This window comes from Clarias gariepinus, chromosome 13, assembly GCF_024256425.1.
Source record: "Clarias gariepinus isolate MV-2021 ecotype Netherlands chromosome 13, CGAR_prim_01v2, whole genome shotgun sequence".
Lineage (NCBI taxonomy): Eukaryota > Metazoa > Chordata > Actinopteri > Siluriformes > Clariidae > Clarias > Clarias gariepinus.
The window spans coordinates 22,060,930-22,079,695 of NC_071112.1; the positions used below are offsets into that span (position 1 = coordinate 22,060,930).

General features: G+C 38.0%; 1 protein-coding gene across 1 annotated transcript; it reads left to right on the forward strand.

Annotated features, from left to right (window-relative positions):
- Positions 1–993: 993 nt before the first annotated feature.
- disp2 (dispatched homolog 2 (Drosophila)) lies at positions 994–16,691 on the forward strand. Its single transcript, XM_053510323.1, has 8 exons — positions 994–1,134; positions 11,038–11,436; positions 11,526–11,555; positions 11,690–11,813; positions 12,044–12,171; positions 12,768–12,865; positions 12,977–13,074; positions 13,203–16,691. The coding sequence occupies exons 1-8, from the start codon at positions 1,055–1,057 to the stop codon at positions 16,689–16,691; spliced, it is 4,446 nt and encodes a 1,481-aa protein (XP_053366298.1). The 5' UTR covers positions 994–1,054.
- The last annotated feature ends 2,075 nt before the right edge of the window (positions 16,692–18,766 follow it).

An 18,766-nucleotide genomic window follows, 5' to 3' on the forward strand; every position in this document is an offset into this window, starting at 1 on the left:
GAATGATAAATGATGTCTAAGATACACTAGAGGGGTTCAAAATCATGCACTTAAAAGTGTTAAAAAGGGTCCAGTCAACTCCAAAAACTCAGCCAATTATCAAAATAACAAAAAAAACAACAATTGATAAACAAACGAATGTTAATTAACATTTCCCATCAAATCTGAGCTTGAAGAATCCAAATCTGATAGGATTGCAAACAAAAAAGTGTTGTAGAGAGAAATGAAATTTAGGCGTGGATGAGAAAAAGTATTAAAGTGTAGAAAAAAAGAATTATGTAAGACGCTATGTAATAATTAGTGGCTCAGTATTAGACTTCTCATGTGCCCTGGGGTCCAGTTTGATACCCAGACACTGGGGCTGCAGGGCACCTCTGGTCTCAAGCACCTTTCGTTCCACCTGACATATCCGAAAACCTTTCATGTCTAAAGCACACACATGGCTTCACTTCCCTTGGAAATACAGTTCCCTACAGTTCATGATGCAGTACTTAGTTACATTTGATCAGGCTGCATATTTTTCAGAAATATCCAGAAACAAATTAGTAACCTCAGCTTAGGATCTCATTTTAGCAAGATGCCAGAAGACACACTGTGATGTGTTTAATAATTACATTAAAATAAAGTCAGCATTTCTAATGTGTTTAAATACCCAGTTGATGCAGTATATGGAAAATCCTACACTACTATTTATTACTGTTAGCACCATCCTGGGCTGAACAGCGACCGCTCAGATCCACCAATAGGAAACCGGCGCGAGATCAGGCTCCATCTGCAAACGCTGTTCGTTCCCTACATGAGTGCACTACACGAGTGCGGAAATAACGGCGTCGGCGCCATACTTAGTGCACTTCACACTTTATAGCAAGTCATTTGGAATTCAGCCACGGACCAGCCTGCAGCTACACAGTTTATCCTCAACACAGAGACCACGAACATCATTTACAAGCAGCAATAGATCGCGCAGTGTAAAATAAATCTCACATCCGGGCAGGATCTTGTCTAGGAAACGACTGAGATGGTTAGACATCGGGTTTAAAAGTGATCTGTTAATATGGATGCCGTGTCTCTCTGTGATGAGCGCTGTGTGATGAATGAATTAAATCAGACCAAGGCAGAGGGACCTGCTCCAAGGTAGGCGACGGGTTTCTGCCTTTATATTAGATTGTTTATTGAGCTCCTAGAGGTTTATTGAGCTCCTAGAGGTAAATACTTCAAGCTGCGGTAAACACGTAAACAATACCGTTTATTATTAGTTTACTACCACACATGCAGCTGCAGTAGCCCATGTACTGAGAAATAAATAAGCTCCTAAGACCTGACTGGTGTTAGATAATATAATGGTTGCTTATCAGTCTAAACAATTCTGAACATGGACAGCAGTAACAAATCATAATAAAATCTAGCCGCCTAGTATGAAGTGCAGATCTGAGAATATAAGTATCTTTAAGTTAGCTTACCAAAAAAAAAAAAAAAAAAAAAAAAACAGTTGACAACTCTTGAAATATTAATTTATATGGAGCTGGACTCATATCAATAATGTAAATCCTTATTTCAGGACAGTTTTATTATACATGCTGCAACAGTGCACTGTCCATGGAATGTATCCATAACATTTTAAATGCAATTTTAAAGTCATTAATTAGCCCAGTCAAAAATAATTTTGGCCTTAAGTAGGCTTTATATGTTGATATCTGTCTATTTTTACTCAAATGAAGTCTTTTTTTAATGAATTAAGTTTATATTTTAACAATTGTTTGTTTTTTGTTAAATGTACATATTTTACTTGACTGGAAATTCTTCCCTTAATTTAAATATGGTGATATGAATAAAAAAAAAAGTAAGAAAAATTATGATTTTTTTTTAAAGTAGCTAATCTTTATTCCCACAAAAAAAATAATGTTTAAATTAGAGCTGCACAATTTGATCCTGTGATCCTTTTAAGACATATTGCAATTGTGATTTCAAATGCAACATTTAACTATTAAATTTACTGTTTTGTCTTCAAACCTATTCATCCGGCCTAATGATATTCCTTTATCACCTCAAAATTATTATTGTTTTATTTATCTATTCATTTTTTTTTTAAATTATTTATATTTTAAGCAAGTACTTAAATTACTGACAAACTCTATATAAATTGCCATTTGTTTGTATATTACCTGTAATAAACTGCAGTCCTTAGTAATCAAACCACTAGTCCATACTGCTGTTTTTTGTGCGACAATTAGCATTTAGAGGAAAACGTTGTAGGCTATTGTACAGTTTAGACCATGAAAAAGGCACTACATTTATAGTATTCCCAGACACACTTATCCAGAGCAACCTGCATATTTATTGCATTATACACCTGAGCAGTTGAGGGCCCAACAGTGGCAACTTGATGGTGATGGGGTTTGAACCTGGAATCTTCCAACCCATAGTCCAATGTCTTAACCACTGAGCTACCCCTCTAGTGCTACACAATTTTTTATTACACTCACTGCAATATAATTTTTTATGGATAGAGGATTTACATAACCGTGACTGTTCTTGCACTATCAAAAATATTTGTTTTTGGTTTGACAAGCTGTCATAACATGAATGCTAAATCTGCAATTTTATTACAATTTAGACAATACAATAGCAATGAAGTATGACTACTGTATATGATAGTAATACAATAACAATCAATAAGATTTATTAGTAGGGAGCAGCTGAAAGACCAACAACAGTAGGTTTTGACATAAAACTAATTTGAAATTTTTCATGGTAATGTGTTGGTAATGTGGTGAATGGGGTGTTCAGCATTGCATATCAAATATTCTACCACGCTGTGAAACCTCAAGTGAATACATTGTGTGAATTAAAGTGTTCCACTTCATCGTCACAGTAAATTATATATTCAGATTGTTTTCTTTTCCAATTCCCTTTCCATTCCTCTCCCCGCCTGAATAAAAGGCAGTTTGAAATCGAAAGTGTGCTTGACCATTAAAGTGAGTGTTTTGCTTAGTGCATTAACATATGTATAACAACTAGCTTTTTTCCCTCCGTTTTACTAGTGTGAGCAGTTTAGCTTCAGCCGAGTAAACTGCAGCATTACTGTTCCCTTTCATGTGATAGTGATAAATGACATAAAGTGGTTAGAGAAAGGAGAGGTGCTAAGCAGATGGCGAGAGGACGACTCTTCAGCACTGGTGGACAGGCTCCAGCAGTCACTGCAATGATTCATGTCTGAGCATGACTCTCGTAGGAGAAGCCTTGTCTCCGTTTGCAAGCGTGAGGTACCCACCTGGGCGCTTCTGTCTAAACCTTTGATTTCTTCATCTAAGGGCTTCATGCTACATTTATATTTGGTACTGTTTAGGTTTCAAAAGGGGCTGCTTACATCCTGGTCGAATAGAAAAAAAATGGCTCAAACTGTTTCAATAAAACAAGCAGGGAGATTAGGTTTTGCTACTATGAGTTACTTAGTAGCTACTGTACAGTGAACCTAATAAAAAGGTATGTGCGTCTTTACACAAGGAATGTAAGATTTAATGTAAAATTGTCATCTAGTGCAGGTTTAAAGACTGTGGGATGTTCAGGCCTCTCTTACTCTTTGTCTGTAGCAGCACTGCAGTAGCATATATTCCACCGAGCTGCTGCTTTAACTGCCACGCAACATCAAGCCTCCTCGCTATTGTCGTCTCCAGCAAAAGCAGAAATCATGCTCATGCTGAGTTAGGCGCATGTGTGGTGGGGTGCAGCGCTGTGGGATGCTGCTTTCAGACGTGCAGCCTAATTGTGGCAATACCAGATTAGTAATGTTTTTAGAAAAATGTTAGTAGCAATTTAATACACCACTAGACTTGCAAAGATCAAACCCATCACCTAGTTTCTCATAGCTAAGTATTCTAATGGCATTGATTCTCTCAGAAATGCTATAAGTGGTGCTCAAAAGTGTTGTCCATGATGCATTGCCAGATTGTCCATGATATTTCTATTTTCTTATAGTGATGAAACTAAATATAATTATAATAATAATATTAAAAAATGATAATAATATCAAATGATTATATTTCTTTTAATAATTATCCAGTGAATGGTCAATGGAATTAAGCTGAGTTTAGTCAAATTCTCAATAATAATAATAAATAAATAAATAAGTATGTTTATACACAGTATATTATCTTGAAATATACTGTATACTTGAATGTAAGTGGAACGTTCAGAATGTCTCCTATTAATAATGAAAATATTATTCTACATGCTTTAATAATTTGCCTATTATTTTAATTTGTTACATAATTGTGGTGCATTATGTAGGGACTGTGGACATATGTAGAACTGAACCCCTGTTCTGTAAAAGTAGTAGTCCTATACTAGCCCTAAACTCCTATTTTAGGTTTTAGAATAATGAAAATTAAGGTATATTTAGAATAGTGAAATTTCATCCATGAGATCCTCTTGTATTATAGGGCACAGGGTATATCATAGACCAATAGTGTCTCATAACAGAGAAACCTGATTCCAGGCTTTTTACCAATAACGTGTATTACTAGAGATACTCACAAGCACAGTGATTTTTCATAGGAGAAAATTAGTGTGTAAAAAATGTTTTAGTGCCATGTGTAATGTGGAGGAAATAATCCATGACTTTGGGTTACTCATAGACACAGTGGTTTGCCAACAATTAATACAAAATAAAATAATTTTATAATTTAATATGAATAATTATGTTTTAAAATGTATTGATGAAAACACACACAGCTTTTTAACCTTTTAGAATTGTAGAACAAGATCTGATGTCCTGGGTTTTAATTATCACTTATGCTATTGCAGCTGTGAACAGTTGTTCTCTTACCAGCCTTATCATTATTACAGAGAAACCAGAAAATGTACTGTAAGGCTCCCTGACCTGAAAACATTTAAAATTACCCTCTCTTTACAGAAATGTTGACTTGATCAATGTTAATATTTTTTTCTTTGTTAAATAACAGTAAATTTTTGCATCCACTTATTAATAGCCCTAAATTGTGTAAAGTCTCTGTGATGTAATACGCTGTGAATTACTTGTTACTATAGACACGATGAATTTATAAAATGAGTGTGATAATTATAAACCTGTGAAGAACAGCAGTGCCTTAAAAAGGTGTTTAATCAGCACCTTATGACCAAGAAGATCTGAGAAAAAAAAGCATGCTAGTATTACATACACTGCCTAGCCCAAAAAATAAAATAATAAATAAACACACATTTTAGATTTAAATTAGCCTGCATCAAGTAGACATTGAATTGAATTTAATGATAATTCCATTAAAAACTGATTTATGAATTACCTATTAGCTGCTTATTAACAAATGTATTTGTAAGGCCTTGTTCACACGGGTGTAAAATTTTTGGATAAACAAACGCGCTCTTAACGTCCTAGACGTTTATGTTGCGTTTTGTAGTGGCGCTTGGCACTTGCGTTGGTTTGTCTCTGTCTAACGTCAGCCTGCAGCCCAAATTGTAGTTTGTGTGTTAACCTGGGGAGGCAGTGTCGGGAACTGGATATGAAAGCCCTTGTTGTTTTATTTGAGGTGCCTTCATAAAAGATGTTATTATGGAACATTTTGATATATTAGACATTAATCGTCTTGTTTTAAAAATTCTCATAACACTGCGATATCATATTGCACGCCGATCAACCAATATGTAATTTGGTGTTAGCCCCGAAGAGAGACTATTCGCCAATTTATTTTGCTTTTTTCCGCATTTCCCTATGTATAGTATGTATAATCATGGGATATATCCAGTCCTCCGAAGCGTAAAATGAACACGGAGAAAAACGCACTAGAAGCGTTTCCTTGCGTACTTTGGGATTTGAACGTCAAGAAAAAACTACGCGCAACTGGACAAACTCACGTCACCAAAGCCTCACTCATTGACTCCTATGTGTAGAAAACCCTCTGCGCTTGATCCGCGCTCACCGGACGCTACGAACGCCAGAAAAACGCTCGATTTTAACGCCAGTGTAAACAAGGCCCAAAACCTGGTATGATAGTGTTGAATTGTACTGTTATGGTTGTGGTAGAAGTGTAATCAGAAAAAATAAATAATATCACTTAAATTTTTGTTCAAGTTGCATTGTTAAAATCAACAGCGACAGCAGAAACCGGGGTTATGTTACTACAAACAGGATTTCCACATAGTTTAGGATTAATTAGCTGTGTTGCTGTAAGAAAATCACTTGTTAGTGAGGGTGGATGAGTCTAGATTTAAGAGTGAGGAGTAGTAATGCGTCGTTCATGAACAACTCGTTCTTTTTGAAAGAGTCTTTAACGTGACTCAACTGAACAAGTAGTAGCAAAACATCGTAAAACCTCCATGGGTTATGTACAGGAAACAGAAATAGGTAGTTACCTTTGAGTCTTTTTGGTCCGAATCGTTTGTTTTTTTGTCGCGTGACTCCCATAGACGCTATGCAGTGCAGTATACAGGAAACAGAATTCAACGGTTCATAATGACTCTTCTACTCCTAGTCATTCATTCTTTTGTCACGTGACTCCCATAGACGCTATGCAGTGTGATAGATTCAAAAGAACGAATGATTATGAAGATATGAGAGGTGAGCTGCTCATTCTGTTATGTCCTCAGCTGCATTGTAATATTTTTATTACTGGAACTATAGCCAAAATGTGTGTGTGTATGTAGACGTGTTAGGTGTCTGTTTATTGAAAATGTAACATTTTATTTTATTTCTGATCAAAGGAACAAAATGACTCAAAAAAAAGAGATTCGTTCATTTTGATGAACGACTTTCAAAGGACCGAGTCACTAAAATGAGTCAAACTTCCCATCACTAGAGAGGAGTGTATTAAGGTAAAAAGGGAGGCTTATGAAGCAACACACACTGCAAACTATACAAGCCTCTGGAGGCAGTGTTATGATCTGAGGTTGCTTTGGTTGCTCAAGTCTAGGACCTGGTCATTCAGTACATTCAGATCATCAGCCGACTTTACTTTATATATGAAGTCATCTGATGACCTGAATGTACTGAATAACCAGTTTATCACCTCTTCTTTTTTTTCTTTATAAATCTGGTCATGGAAATATTCCCACTAATTGTGAAAAAATGGTTCTGGTGGATGAGGAATCAGTTTCACACATGAAATGGCCACCACATTGCAAGGCATAATCAAAACTCAATGCGATTGAGCCAGATATTAGTGCAACCTTTTTTTTCTGGCCAGGCAGTATACCTAAGTATATGCGTAGGTGAGCTTGTTCTGATTTCTTAAATTCATTAAGACATTTTGTGTAATAATGCTATATTTTATCATGTCAGGTTTAGCAAAGCAGGAGCTTTCTTACGATTCTGACAAAAATACCTTGCAATCATTGTCTCAGCTGTATAAAATGGCCAATAAAAAATTGCTGCAAAGCTGTCAGATCACCTTATACCAGTGTGCTGTTCCATGGCACACAAAAGCGTACACAAGCACACACACACACATGCACACACACACACACGCACGCACACGCACACACACACAGTTGGTATTGGCAACAAGAAAGGCAGCACAATAAGGTGCCTCGCTGAGGGAAAAAAAAAGAAAAGATGTGCAGCCAGATGGATCGGAGGAGAATTTGTAGAATTTGTAGAGTATGATTAAGACAAACAAGTAGACACAGGGAATACAGCAGATTACAGTTAGATGTAGTCATATTGAAGCGACTAGTTCAGCAAAGTGCACACATGCAAGGCTTGATACTGAAACAACTGTCAGAAAAATATATCATATATCAGCTGAAATTAGAATAATTAGTTTCTTGGTAAGTACGCTTGAAAATACCTAAATTACACATCGATCAAACATACCCTTAAAACCACTAACAAGTGAAAAAAATAGCAATGAGTATGAGACACAGCAAGTTCAAGTTTCGAAATTCATGTGTTGAAAGCAGAAAAAATATGTACACTTAAGCATTTAAAGGGACTTTGATAAGGATCTTATTGTAATGGCTAGATAACTGGTTATTACCTACTAAGGTGGTTTTAGGAAGGACAACCAATGGACCAGTGACAGGGTCCTGGGAGCCAAATGCTTACTGGTCTGGAAAAAAATGTTTTCGTGTCTGATCCAATCTCAGAAAGGAGCAAAAAATGCTGAAAACACCAGCTATAATAGAAAGGTATCAGGATACTCTGTGCATTGCAGCGTGTTGTATGGAGCTGTGGCTGCTGACTGGTCTACATGCCCTTGATGACCCCTGTCTATTGCAGAAAGCACCTACAATGGGCATGTGAGCATCAAACCTGGACCAGGACGCAGTGGAAGAAATTGGCCTGGTCTGATGAATAACGTTTCTTTTACTTATGTGGAGGGCCAGGTACATGTGTGTAGCTTAGCTGGGGATGAGATGGCACCAGAATGCACTATGGGAAGAAAGCAAGGCTAGGGAGGCAGTGTGATACTTTGGGCTATGTTCTACTGAGAAACATTGGGGCCTGGCATTTATTGTATGTGGTTGTTACTTTGACACCATAACACCAACCTAAATTTTGCTGCCTACAGCTTACAGCCCATAGCAACAGTATTCCCAAATGGTGGTAGTCTCTTTAAGCAGGACAATGCCTGGCTACATTGCATGAATTGTCCAGGAGCGGTTTGAGGAACATAAAGAGTTCAAGATGTTGCAGTTGACTTGGCCTTCAAATTTTCACAGATTTCAGTTTGAAACACCTGTGAAATATGCTGGACAAACAAGTCAGATCCATGGAAGCCCCACTCTTGCAATTTTGCTGTTGACGTCTTTGTCCACAGCACACTTTACAATATTATACAAGTGGTTCGAGTATTATGGCTAATTGGTGTGTGCATATGTATATGCATAAGCATATATACACTATATTTATAAATATACACATGGTGTGTGGGGTCTCCATGAGTCAGACTTGTTTGTCCAGTGCATCACATGAGTGCTCAATCGGATTGAGATTTAGGGAGTTTGGAGGCTAGGTCGGTGACCTTTGGCTCTTTGCCTGTTGGTCCCCATGTGTTGTGTCTTTGGTGCACTGGTTGTTCTGGTGTCTTTCCAGCATTGATGTTTTTTTCTGCAGTTTGTACTACATTGTACATTGGGTTTTCTGAGGGGTCGTACCAGACAGGCTAGCCTTTAGTTGCCTTGGGCAATTAAATATATTATGATTATAGTCACATTTGTACTGTACTATATGATCATTAGCTTATTTGTGCTAATTTTATGTTTAAAATAGTCTCCACTGGCAGAAAATATAAATAATTTGAATATAATTGTAAGCATTTTTGTAAAAATAAACAATTTTGTAACAAATGTAACATTTCTTTAAGGTTTCTCTGATAGACCCCCTCAACCTGAACACAATTAAGATTTCAAAATGACTGCATTATTCAAGAATCTTGAGAAACATGTAATTAACATTAGTGTCTATGATGTATTTAAAAGACTAATGTCAAGCCGCAAAAAGTCAGCAGGCCTAAAAGTGTTTTGCTGCCGATTTTTGTTTGTACTCAGTGTCTGGCACATCTTGCTCCAAAAATAGTCAGCAAGAATTGATGGATTCCAGTTGTCCTACTACCAATTTTTTTTTCTATTTTAGCAATGTCATGGTGACTGCACTTTGATTGTTGGGTGTAAATGCAGAATATAAATCTTGAGTGACATAATGTACGTTCTGTTTTTGTATGCTGTAAGAAGTTTGTCAAGCGGCTGAACATAGTTTGGTGCTCAGTAGTTGCCCAAAAAAATTAACAACATCCTTCAATGATCTTCCATTAACTGATCTTTGAACCGCTTGTCATTGTTTATGTATCCAATTTGGGGACGAAAGGAAATGGTTTCCCTAATCTAGACATCAGTTATTCAATTGTTTATTACGTTCACAAAATTTTTAATCAGTCAGTCTTTTATGAGAATCGGGGACAAACGTATCTTTGAAGGATAAGTCAACAAGTGGTTCATGTGCCATGTTTTTCTGTCCTGGCCACTGTTCTGATTGACCATTTTGTTCTAATGTAATGCATCTGGAAATGCAACTTCGCAAATGGAACAACAAGTCTTGGTATATCTAAGCTGCATCCCAAGCAGCAGAGCCACTACTTTTAGATCTCCACAGTTATTCCAGTTGGTGTACTGGATGTTTAATGATAATTTTAGCCAACAAGAGTGTCCAGTACATGGACATTGCATAACAAGCAACTTATTGTGAGTAGTGTAAACTGAAACTTATAGAATAGCCTATGCTTAACTAAAGAGCAAACATTTTCTGTTTCTTTACTAGCATCATGGAGCTTTCTCACATGCCAAACATGTGACTGTCCTACCATACTCATTAGTAATAACGCGCAGCACATGGAACAAGGGCGCATCAGTGAATAACAAACCAAAATTCTGCAGCAAGCGGTTTAAATAAATAGATCAGTTACTTTGTATTTGGTAAGTCAATTACGGCTACTTGTTAGTAAGCAACGAGGGCAAGCATTTCTTAATAAATATTAGAATTACTGCATTTTTAAGGGCAGTCTATTCCTCTTATCATCCACTATGCGTGCAGCCGTGCGAATAGTCGCTCACTGTCAGTCTGGATGCATGGAGCAGTAAACCAGAGCTGCCTGAGCCAAAGCTAGGAAACGGTCTTTGTGTCTATCTTCATTATTATTTTTGTGATAATGGTTTAAGCCTTTTTTACTCTTTGCAGAATAAGAATTTATTTTGAGTTTTTGAGGGTTTCTGCTATGGTGATTGAGTGAGGGTCAACTTAGAAGATTTAGTTGCTTCTGCCTTTGCAAATTACTTTTTATATTCAAATTGCTTACAATGCATCGTTCTTAACCGGTGAATACGGTTTGTTGCATTAAGGCTTTTGGCAAACATTCTACCATTCTGTTAATTCTAGAATAAACTTTGCACATAGCAAATTTGCCATCTTTTAAAGAGACTTGATAATATTGTCCGACTAGTGACGGCATTTTGATGAGGTTGTCAACTCAAGTATTTTCTGTCACCACTATAATATCAATTTATGTTGCCAAGTTTCCTGTTCTCTTGCAGTGAGATCCCGAAGGTGTCATTGTGTCCCCCAGACAGTGAAGATGCAGAGTCTCCAACGAATGAAGTCCCCATAGAGGGGGACCACATAAACCATCTGTTCACCCCACCTTCCTCCTCTCAACTGTACGACCAAGTGTTGCAGAGTCATGCGTACCAGTCACCTCGCATCAAGAGATGCCAGTGCTGTGACCACCAGCAGCCAATCACAGACAACATCTGTATGAATCAAACAAATGTCTCTTCTCATTCAGACTACACGTGCAATGCTGTCAAGACAGTCCACAGATGCAGTCCCTTCCACCAGCCTATATGTCACAACACAATGCAGTGTCCCTGGCTGCAAGGATCACATGATGGCAATAACTACAAGCCTGTTCAGCGTCATGTGGTGACAGTCAGGTAGAACCCTTTGTCAGACGTTTTTCTGACTGCTATAAATGCACACATTCGAAATGAAGTGTAAATAATAATTGCTGTCTCTCTTATAGGACTGAGAGACTCCACCGGATTCCAAAAAAGTAGGTTAACATAGTGTGTTAATGTGGCTTGTAATATATTGTTCCATTAACAAAAATTGTTCAAGAAATTATTGAACTATAGATTACCCTAACTTTTAATGCAGTCATTTGGTAACTGTAATTGTTTTTGGCAGCTACTCCCAAGTCGTAGTGGAATACCCAATGACAGTTCTCATCTCATGTGCAGTCGTTCTACTTGCTCTCTCCGTAGCAGGGATTTTGATTGGTCCCCTGCCAGACTTTTCTGATCCTTTAGAAGTAAGTACCTTTGCATCTGTTGTGCAAGATTTCTACAGAATGAAGCCCTTAGTTATAGCACTTCATGTCCCTGTACTAAAAACAAATAACTTATGTGCATGTGCTGTATTTAAAATTACATTCAGAATTTTAAATTAACCCAACAGCATGACCTGCAAGTGTGCCTCGTAGAATTATAGGTAGGTTTTCTTCCCTAGAGGGAAACAATTTATCTCATAATTTTCTTACAGGGATTTGAGCCTCGTGGAACAGACATCGGGATTAGACTGGCAGCGTGGGCAAAGTTGCAGGAGAGTACTGGGCCTGGGAAAGCACTGTCTATGATATCGCAGAAGTTTGTTGATCAAAGTATAGGAAGGTACCACAATTAAGTAGACGAGCTGCTTTTCATGTGTACTTAAGTCTACTTTATTATAGAAAATAGTAGGTCTGCTCATTCATGCAGTTATCTGATCAATTAATCAGGTTGCAGAAGTGCGATGAATAAAGTCATGCAAATAAAATGGTTTTCTGCATTTTCATCATGATTGTAGAGTAGAGGTATTGGAGTTACTGTTTTATTCAAACCAGTCTGGCCCTTCTTAACTAACCAGTCATTTCTGCCTGCAGAATGTTTGCATACTGGATTTTGGATCATTATGTACTAATTGAACACTATTGTGCTGGAAAATCTAGTTTTCGAAACACTGAAAATATCCTGTCTGGTACCAAAAACCATGCCCTGGTGCTGACATAATTTTTCCCCTTTCTAATATTTGATATGAATGTTAACTGAAGATCTTGGCTTGTATCTGCAAGAGCTTTGCTACAGCAAAAATGAATAGCTGATTGGATAATTGCATGAATTAACAGATTTACATGTGTTTTTAATAAAATGGAAGTAAAAGAAAAGCTCATATTATACATGTTCAATAAAATGTATTATATAAAACTCTTTAAACATGGTGATTCCAGAGAGGTCAGCAGTAAAACCCAGCAGCACTTACATCATCGTTCAAGGAGAATGCTACATACAGACACTACTGAGAATGCCTATTTTTGCAATGACCCAGGTGAGGGTAAAAGAAAAATATTTGTTTTGGTAATCTGCCATTGTCAGTTAAATATGTAAAACATATATAATAAAATACGCTGGTGTCCTTCTTTGACCTGTGCTCCTGCAGGAGATCGTTATGCCCAGCTGGTATTCCGCTCAGAAAATTCTGAAAGTCTGTGGAGTCTGAAGGCAATCTATTCCATGTGCGAGATGGAGCAGACTCAGGTAACTCAGATATATTTGCAAAAAATGAAATGTTTGGTACAAATTTATTTAAAAGTGCACATTTTACTTTTCAAACTTACTGAAGGAACATTACATTAAAAATGTAATGTCATCTTTAAAAATTTCAGATACGCTCAGACTCTCACTTCAAAGAACTTTGCCAGGTCAAATCAGGGGCATTTGGCACCAAGGGTAAGGGAGAGTGCTGTCCAAGCTGGTCCCTGGGGAACTTCCTGTCTCTCCTCAATAATGTCTCCTCATGCTTCAGTCTTACAGCTCAGCAGGTATCAGACAGTTTAGGCTTGCTCAGATACTGCGCCCCTTACTACCATGATGGAAGCCTTGTTTCATCATGTGCGGAAAGAGGCAAATATGGCTCTTGTGCATCTGTCCCACATCCCTGCAAGCACTCCAGCATCATCTATCAAATTCTACATTACCTGGTGGATAAGGATTTCCTAGGGCCGCAGACTGTTGAGTACCAGGTTCCATCTCTAAAATATAGTGTCCTGTTTCTACCAATGACGAAAGGAAATGCATTAATGGAGATTTATCTGCAACATCTGGAAGGTCGTGAGCTAACGTATAACAATACTACAATAACAGGAATGGACTTGGGGATTAAGCAAACGCTTTTTAAATATTACCTCTCAAGAGACTCGGTCTACCCTATTCTCACAGTTCTTGCACTGCTACTTACAATGGCCTTGTATCTTAAATCATTCCTTTTATCAGCCATGTCACTGGTTGCAGTCACATTATCACTTTTGACATCTTATTTTTTTTACAAAGTTGTATTTGGCCTATTGTTTTTTCCGCTTCTGAACCTCATGGCAGTTCTCGTCCTTTTTGGAAGTTGTTCAAATCAAGCCTTTACCTTTAACGACTTTTGGAAGTCACAACTGAGCCATAATCCTCCAGTTGCACTAGAAAAGAGAATCCACCGCGTCTTACAGGAAATAGGGTACTTGATCTTAGTGTCTGGCTTGACATCCAGCATTACATTCTACTCGGGCTACATAAGTAGCATTACAGTGGTGAGGTGTTTTGCAGTCTATCTTGGTAGTGCGTCTTTAATCAACACACTTTTTGCTCTCGTTTGGCTCCCCTGTTCTATTGTTTTGCAAGAGCGACATGCTGCAGGGGCTTCCATCTCTGCTGCTAAGCCATCGTGGAAGCCATGTTGCTCAAAAAATCCTGGGGGGTTTTGGGACACAAGTTCAAGGAAGCGGTGCCTTTTCACAATGGGACAGAAATTTCGGGGTCTAAAACGAGGAATCTCAGACACATCAAATCTTATTTTCCTTAAAGTTCTGCCCTGTGGTGTGGTTAAATTTCGATACATATGGATCTGCTGGTTTGCAGCGCTGGCTGCTGGAGGAATTTACATCGCATGTGTAGACCCTGGCATGAAACTTCCATCGTCAGATAGTCGGGCAACTCAGCTGTTTCGCTCCAGTCATCCATTTGAAAGATATGATGCAGAATACCGCCACCAATTCATGTTTGAGAGAATGAAACAAGGAGAGGATGAGCCTATGACTATGACTTTAATCTGGGGTGTCACCCCGGTCGGGGATGCGGCTCAGTTCAATCCAAGAAGCAATGGCTCCTTTACCATGGATCCAGAATTCAATATAAGTAGTTCTGAAGCTCAAGTGTGGTTGCGAAAGCTATGTGGAAAAATTAGAAACCAGAGTTTTTATTCTTCACCACCAGCAGATAAAGAAGCAATAGAAGACAATACATGTTTTGTGGAAGACCTGATTCACTGGGTTTCTATTCGCCGTTGTTCTGAAAGTGAAGATGCATTTACTTACTGCTGCAACAATATTACGTTCCCCTACCCTGCCAGTGTTTTCGAGAGGTGTCTCAAAATGATGGTGGAAGAACAGACAAAAACACGCTCACCAAGAAACGCAGGTCTGCGTTTTGATTTACAAAATCGAATTGCTGCACTTGTTGTGGTATTCAAGACATCGCAGCTTTACAGCTTTAATTTCAACAAAACTTCAAATTTCTATAAACAAATCACGTCTTGGTTCAATAACGAGATTTCTAGTGCTCCCCTTGGACTGCAGAAAGGGTGGTTCGTGAGCCAGTTATTGCTGTTTGACCTCCAGCAATGTCTGAGCTCAGAGACATTAGTAGTGGCAGGCTTTTCTGTAGCCCTTACATTTGCATCGCTTCTGCTCACCACTTGGAATATACCATTAAGCATTTATGTGACATTTGCTGTTGGGGGGAGTGTTTTTGTTACTGTTGGCCTGCTTGTGCTTTTAGAATGGCAGTTAAATAGCGTGGAAGCACTGTTCATTTCGGCTGCTGCAGGCCTCTCTGTTGACTTTGTGGTCAATTACTGCATTTCCTACTGCCTGGCCCCAAGCACCGACAGATTGGGTAGGGTTGCATATTCTCTGAAAAAAATGGGTTGTCCAGTAGCCACAGGTGCAGGATCATACTTCTGTGTTGGGATTATAATGCTACCAGCAACAGCACTGCTTTTCAGGAAACTTGGGATATTTCTCCTTCTTGTGAAGTGTGTAGCATGTGGTTTTGCCACTTTTTTCTTTCAGTCACTTTGTTGCTTCTTTGGTCCTGAGAAGAACTGCGGGAAACTAATCATACCATGTGCAAAAGAGACAGCCACAGAAAATGTACCACCTTCCTGTGCAGGTGTGGAAGCCGGAAACAACAATCCATCAGCTAACGGGACGTTCGGCTGCGGTACTGGCACGGGATCACAAGGGAGAAGAAATTGTAATAAAGAAGCAGGTGGAGCACTTTTGTGCCCCGACCAGCACCGCCACAGGCAACAGCATACAAGGTTAGGGAGGGAGCCAGAGCAGTATGAGCTACAACCCCTTGCCTGTCATTTAAGTGACAGCTTTGAAAACAGCACATGCACTAGCAAGCTGTCTAACAGACCTTCTGTTCTTTCAGATGACATTGAGTTCTGTGGTCTCAGTCCAAAGCGATATTACGACAGGATTAGCACTGAATCTGTGGGTGAGGAAATATGCAGCAGGCACCTCAAGGGTTGTAACACTCCCCAAGCTGTCCAGACCTCATCTCCTTACAAAGAAAGTAAAACACGACCTGTAGTAGTTCCTCCACGTGATCCAGCAAAAAAAAAGCATTTGTGCCAGAAATGCCATAGCGGACCTGGTAATAAACTATGGAACATCTCCTTGTCGTCCTCTAGCTTGGAAGATATCACAGTCACAGAGACCACAAATGAAATGACTAATAAAAGGTCACTCTCTATGGATGGGGCCTATCGATGTCATGCACATAAAAGACTGCTGTCTTGTCAGTCTCAGAGTTCCTTTGAGGGGCTTGAAGATTCCAACGAAACTTGTTTGAGTGACATTGAACCAGCAGTCTCTATCGCTCCACCAACTGTGACTGAAAGAGAGCTGCGACCAGGTCACCTCAACGGCAAGAGAGATACTTTGCGCCTGTCTCTAAGAGAAACAGTTTATGACCCTGGCTCTCCAGGGTCTGGAAGGGGACGGGCCAGTCAAAGTGATCTGCCTGTAATATTACCAAACAGTCAACCGGATTTACCTGATGTTTGGATCAAGAGGGATGGAAAGGGTGAGGATAACAGTTGATTAAATGAAAAAAACAGATTAATAAATAGACCTTATTGTATGCTCTTACTTTTACCACCGTGTTGAACCATAAAATTGTGGTGGTCTTTTTGTACAATGCCTATGACAATTTTATTATTCATCATCATTCTATCTGTAAATGCTTACTAAAACAACAGATGTAAATCCACAGTTATATCGGTCCCATTGTATATTGAGTCTTTTTTAATGATTTTTTTTTTCACTTGAAAAATGATGGACTGATGCAACTGCATGTCACAAACACTACAAAGAAGTGTGTAAAGAAGTCTGACCCCCATGGCCTTGGGTTGCTATTTCGGTTATTATTATTATTTATTTACTGAAACCATACTTGCTCTTTTAAGCCTTCTAGGTATGAGGTAGACACGTGTATAAATAAATCTTGAAATGTACATGACCTTATTTAATTTGGCAATATTTAAGGGGAAAATGCAGAGATTTTAATCACACTAATCACGTGTAGGACATCACTATTGTATTGTATACCGTATGTATTGTCTTGATACTAGAATAGTCTGGGAGTCATTTATACCAGGCATAACTTGATTTGCCTCCAAGTGCACCTGCCTTTAATGAATCAGTAATGTGGTTTCACATGCGGTGGAGGAAGTGTGGGAACTGGCTGCAATTAAATCTGGAGAAAATTAGATTTATACATAATACAAAACAAAATAAGGCAGCAATTTTGCGTCCCCAGTACGATCTGAGAGTAAAGGAGTTAAGCCAGTCATTCAATACAGATTTATGTCTTTGATTAAATACGTGTTTAATATTTTCTTAATTTAATATCCTGTTTTGTCTGGGGTGCTTGTGAGTGGCCATGTATAGATCTGTTTTTGTTGTTCAGACCTCCACTAAGCTAAAAGCCAACCAAGTAAACTTACATTCAAACAAGCCATTAAAAGTAATAGTTATTTTAGGTTTTACATCCTAAAGAAAGACTCTGTATGAAATGTTTTTACTAATGCGTTGTGCTTAGAATTTAGATATCAGACTTTCAATGTAATATTTTAAATAGAGTAATAATGACTAAACATATCAATTGACAAATTAATAAAGCCATACATTTTTAATTGACTAATAAAAATCTGCATATTTTTATTGGTTTAATGATAAATAAATGAAATCTTACTTGTTTATTAGCCAAGAAATTAGTTCATTACACATTTCGTACAAATATGCTACTATGAAATATTCCAAAGCTAATGAGCCTGATCGCCAGTCCTGTGTCCACCTTTCATAAAATTAAAAAAATATGTACAAAGTTCTATTTGGCTTTTTTCAGGATAGGTTACGTGCTTTATATAAAGCCTTGTTAGTACACGGTGACTATCTCTGCCCTTCTCTCAGAAGCCTGGAGTCTGATGATGTGAGGATGTAAAACCTGTGTAAAAATGAAATACAGCTTCGGGAAAAAATAAGAGACCACTGTAATTTACTCCAGAAAACGTCTGGAATGTCATGAAGAGGAAGATGGATGGTAACGAACCATCAAGCAAAGCTGAACTGTTTGCTTTTTTGCAAAAAAAAAAAAAAAAAAAACGGGTATAAAGTTACCCAACAGCACTGTGAAAGAGCTGGTGGAGAGCATGGCAAAACGCATGAAAGCTGGAATTGCAAATCGGGGTTATTCAACCAAATACTAATTTCTAAATGTTATTTAGCCAAAGCATTAACACAATTTGTTTACAAATTATTTGCATTTTGTTTAATTTGAGTTATTAAAGCTCTGCAAATACGGCATGACCTTGGGTTATTTTGATGTGTTATGTCATTTCATTTAAATATAGACTCTAAATAACAAGTTACGTTTTTGAAGAAAAAAAAAGAATTAATTTGCAGTGGTCCCTTATTTTACTTTATTTTTTTAAACAGAGATGTATGTAGATTGGATAATCCACTGTGGTGACCTAGAACGGAAGCAGCCGAGTTAAAAAGTTGGAATAGCAGATGCAAACTAGTGGAATAGTAGATGCAAACTAGTGCATAGAACTGTGCAAAGGTTTTGAGGCATCCCTCATTTCTTCATATTAAACTAAATCATGCAGGGTAAG

Coding starts and splice junctions, on each gene's coding strand:
- disp2 (XM_053510323.1), top strand. CDS start 1,055: ATGGATGCCGTGTCTCTCTGTGATGAGCGCTGTGTGATGAATGAATTA. Junction 1,135..11,037: donor GCAGAGGGACCTGCTCCAAG/GTAGGCGACGGG, acceptor GTTCTCTTGCAG/TGAGATCCCGAAGGTGTCAT. Junction 11,814..12,043: donor ACTTTTCTGATCCTTTAGAA/GTAAGTACCTTT, acceptor ATTTTCTTACAG/GGATTTGAGCCTCGTGGAAC.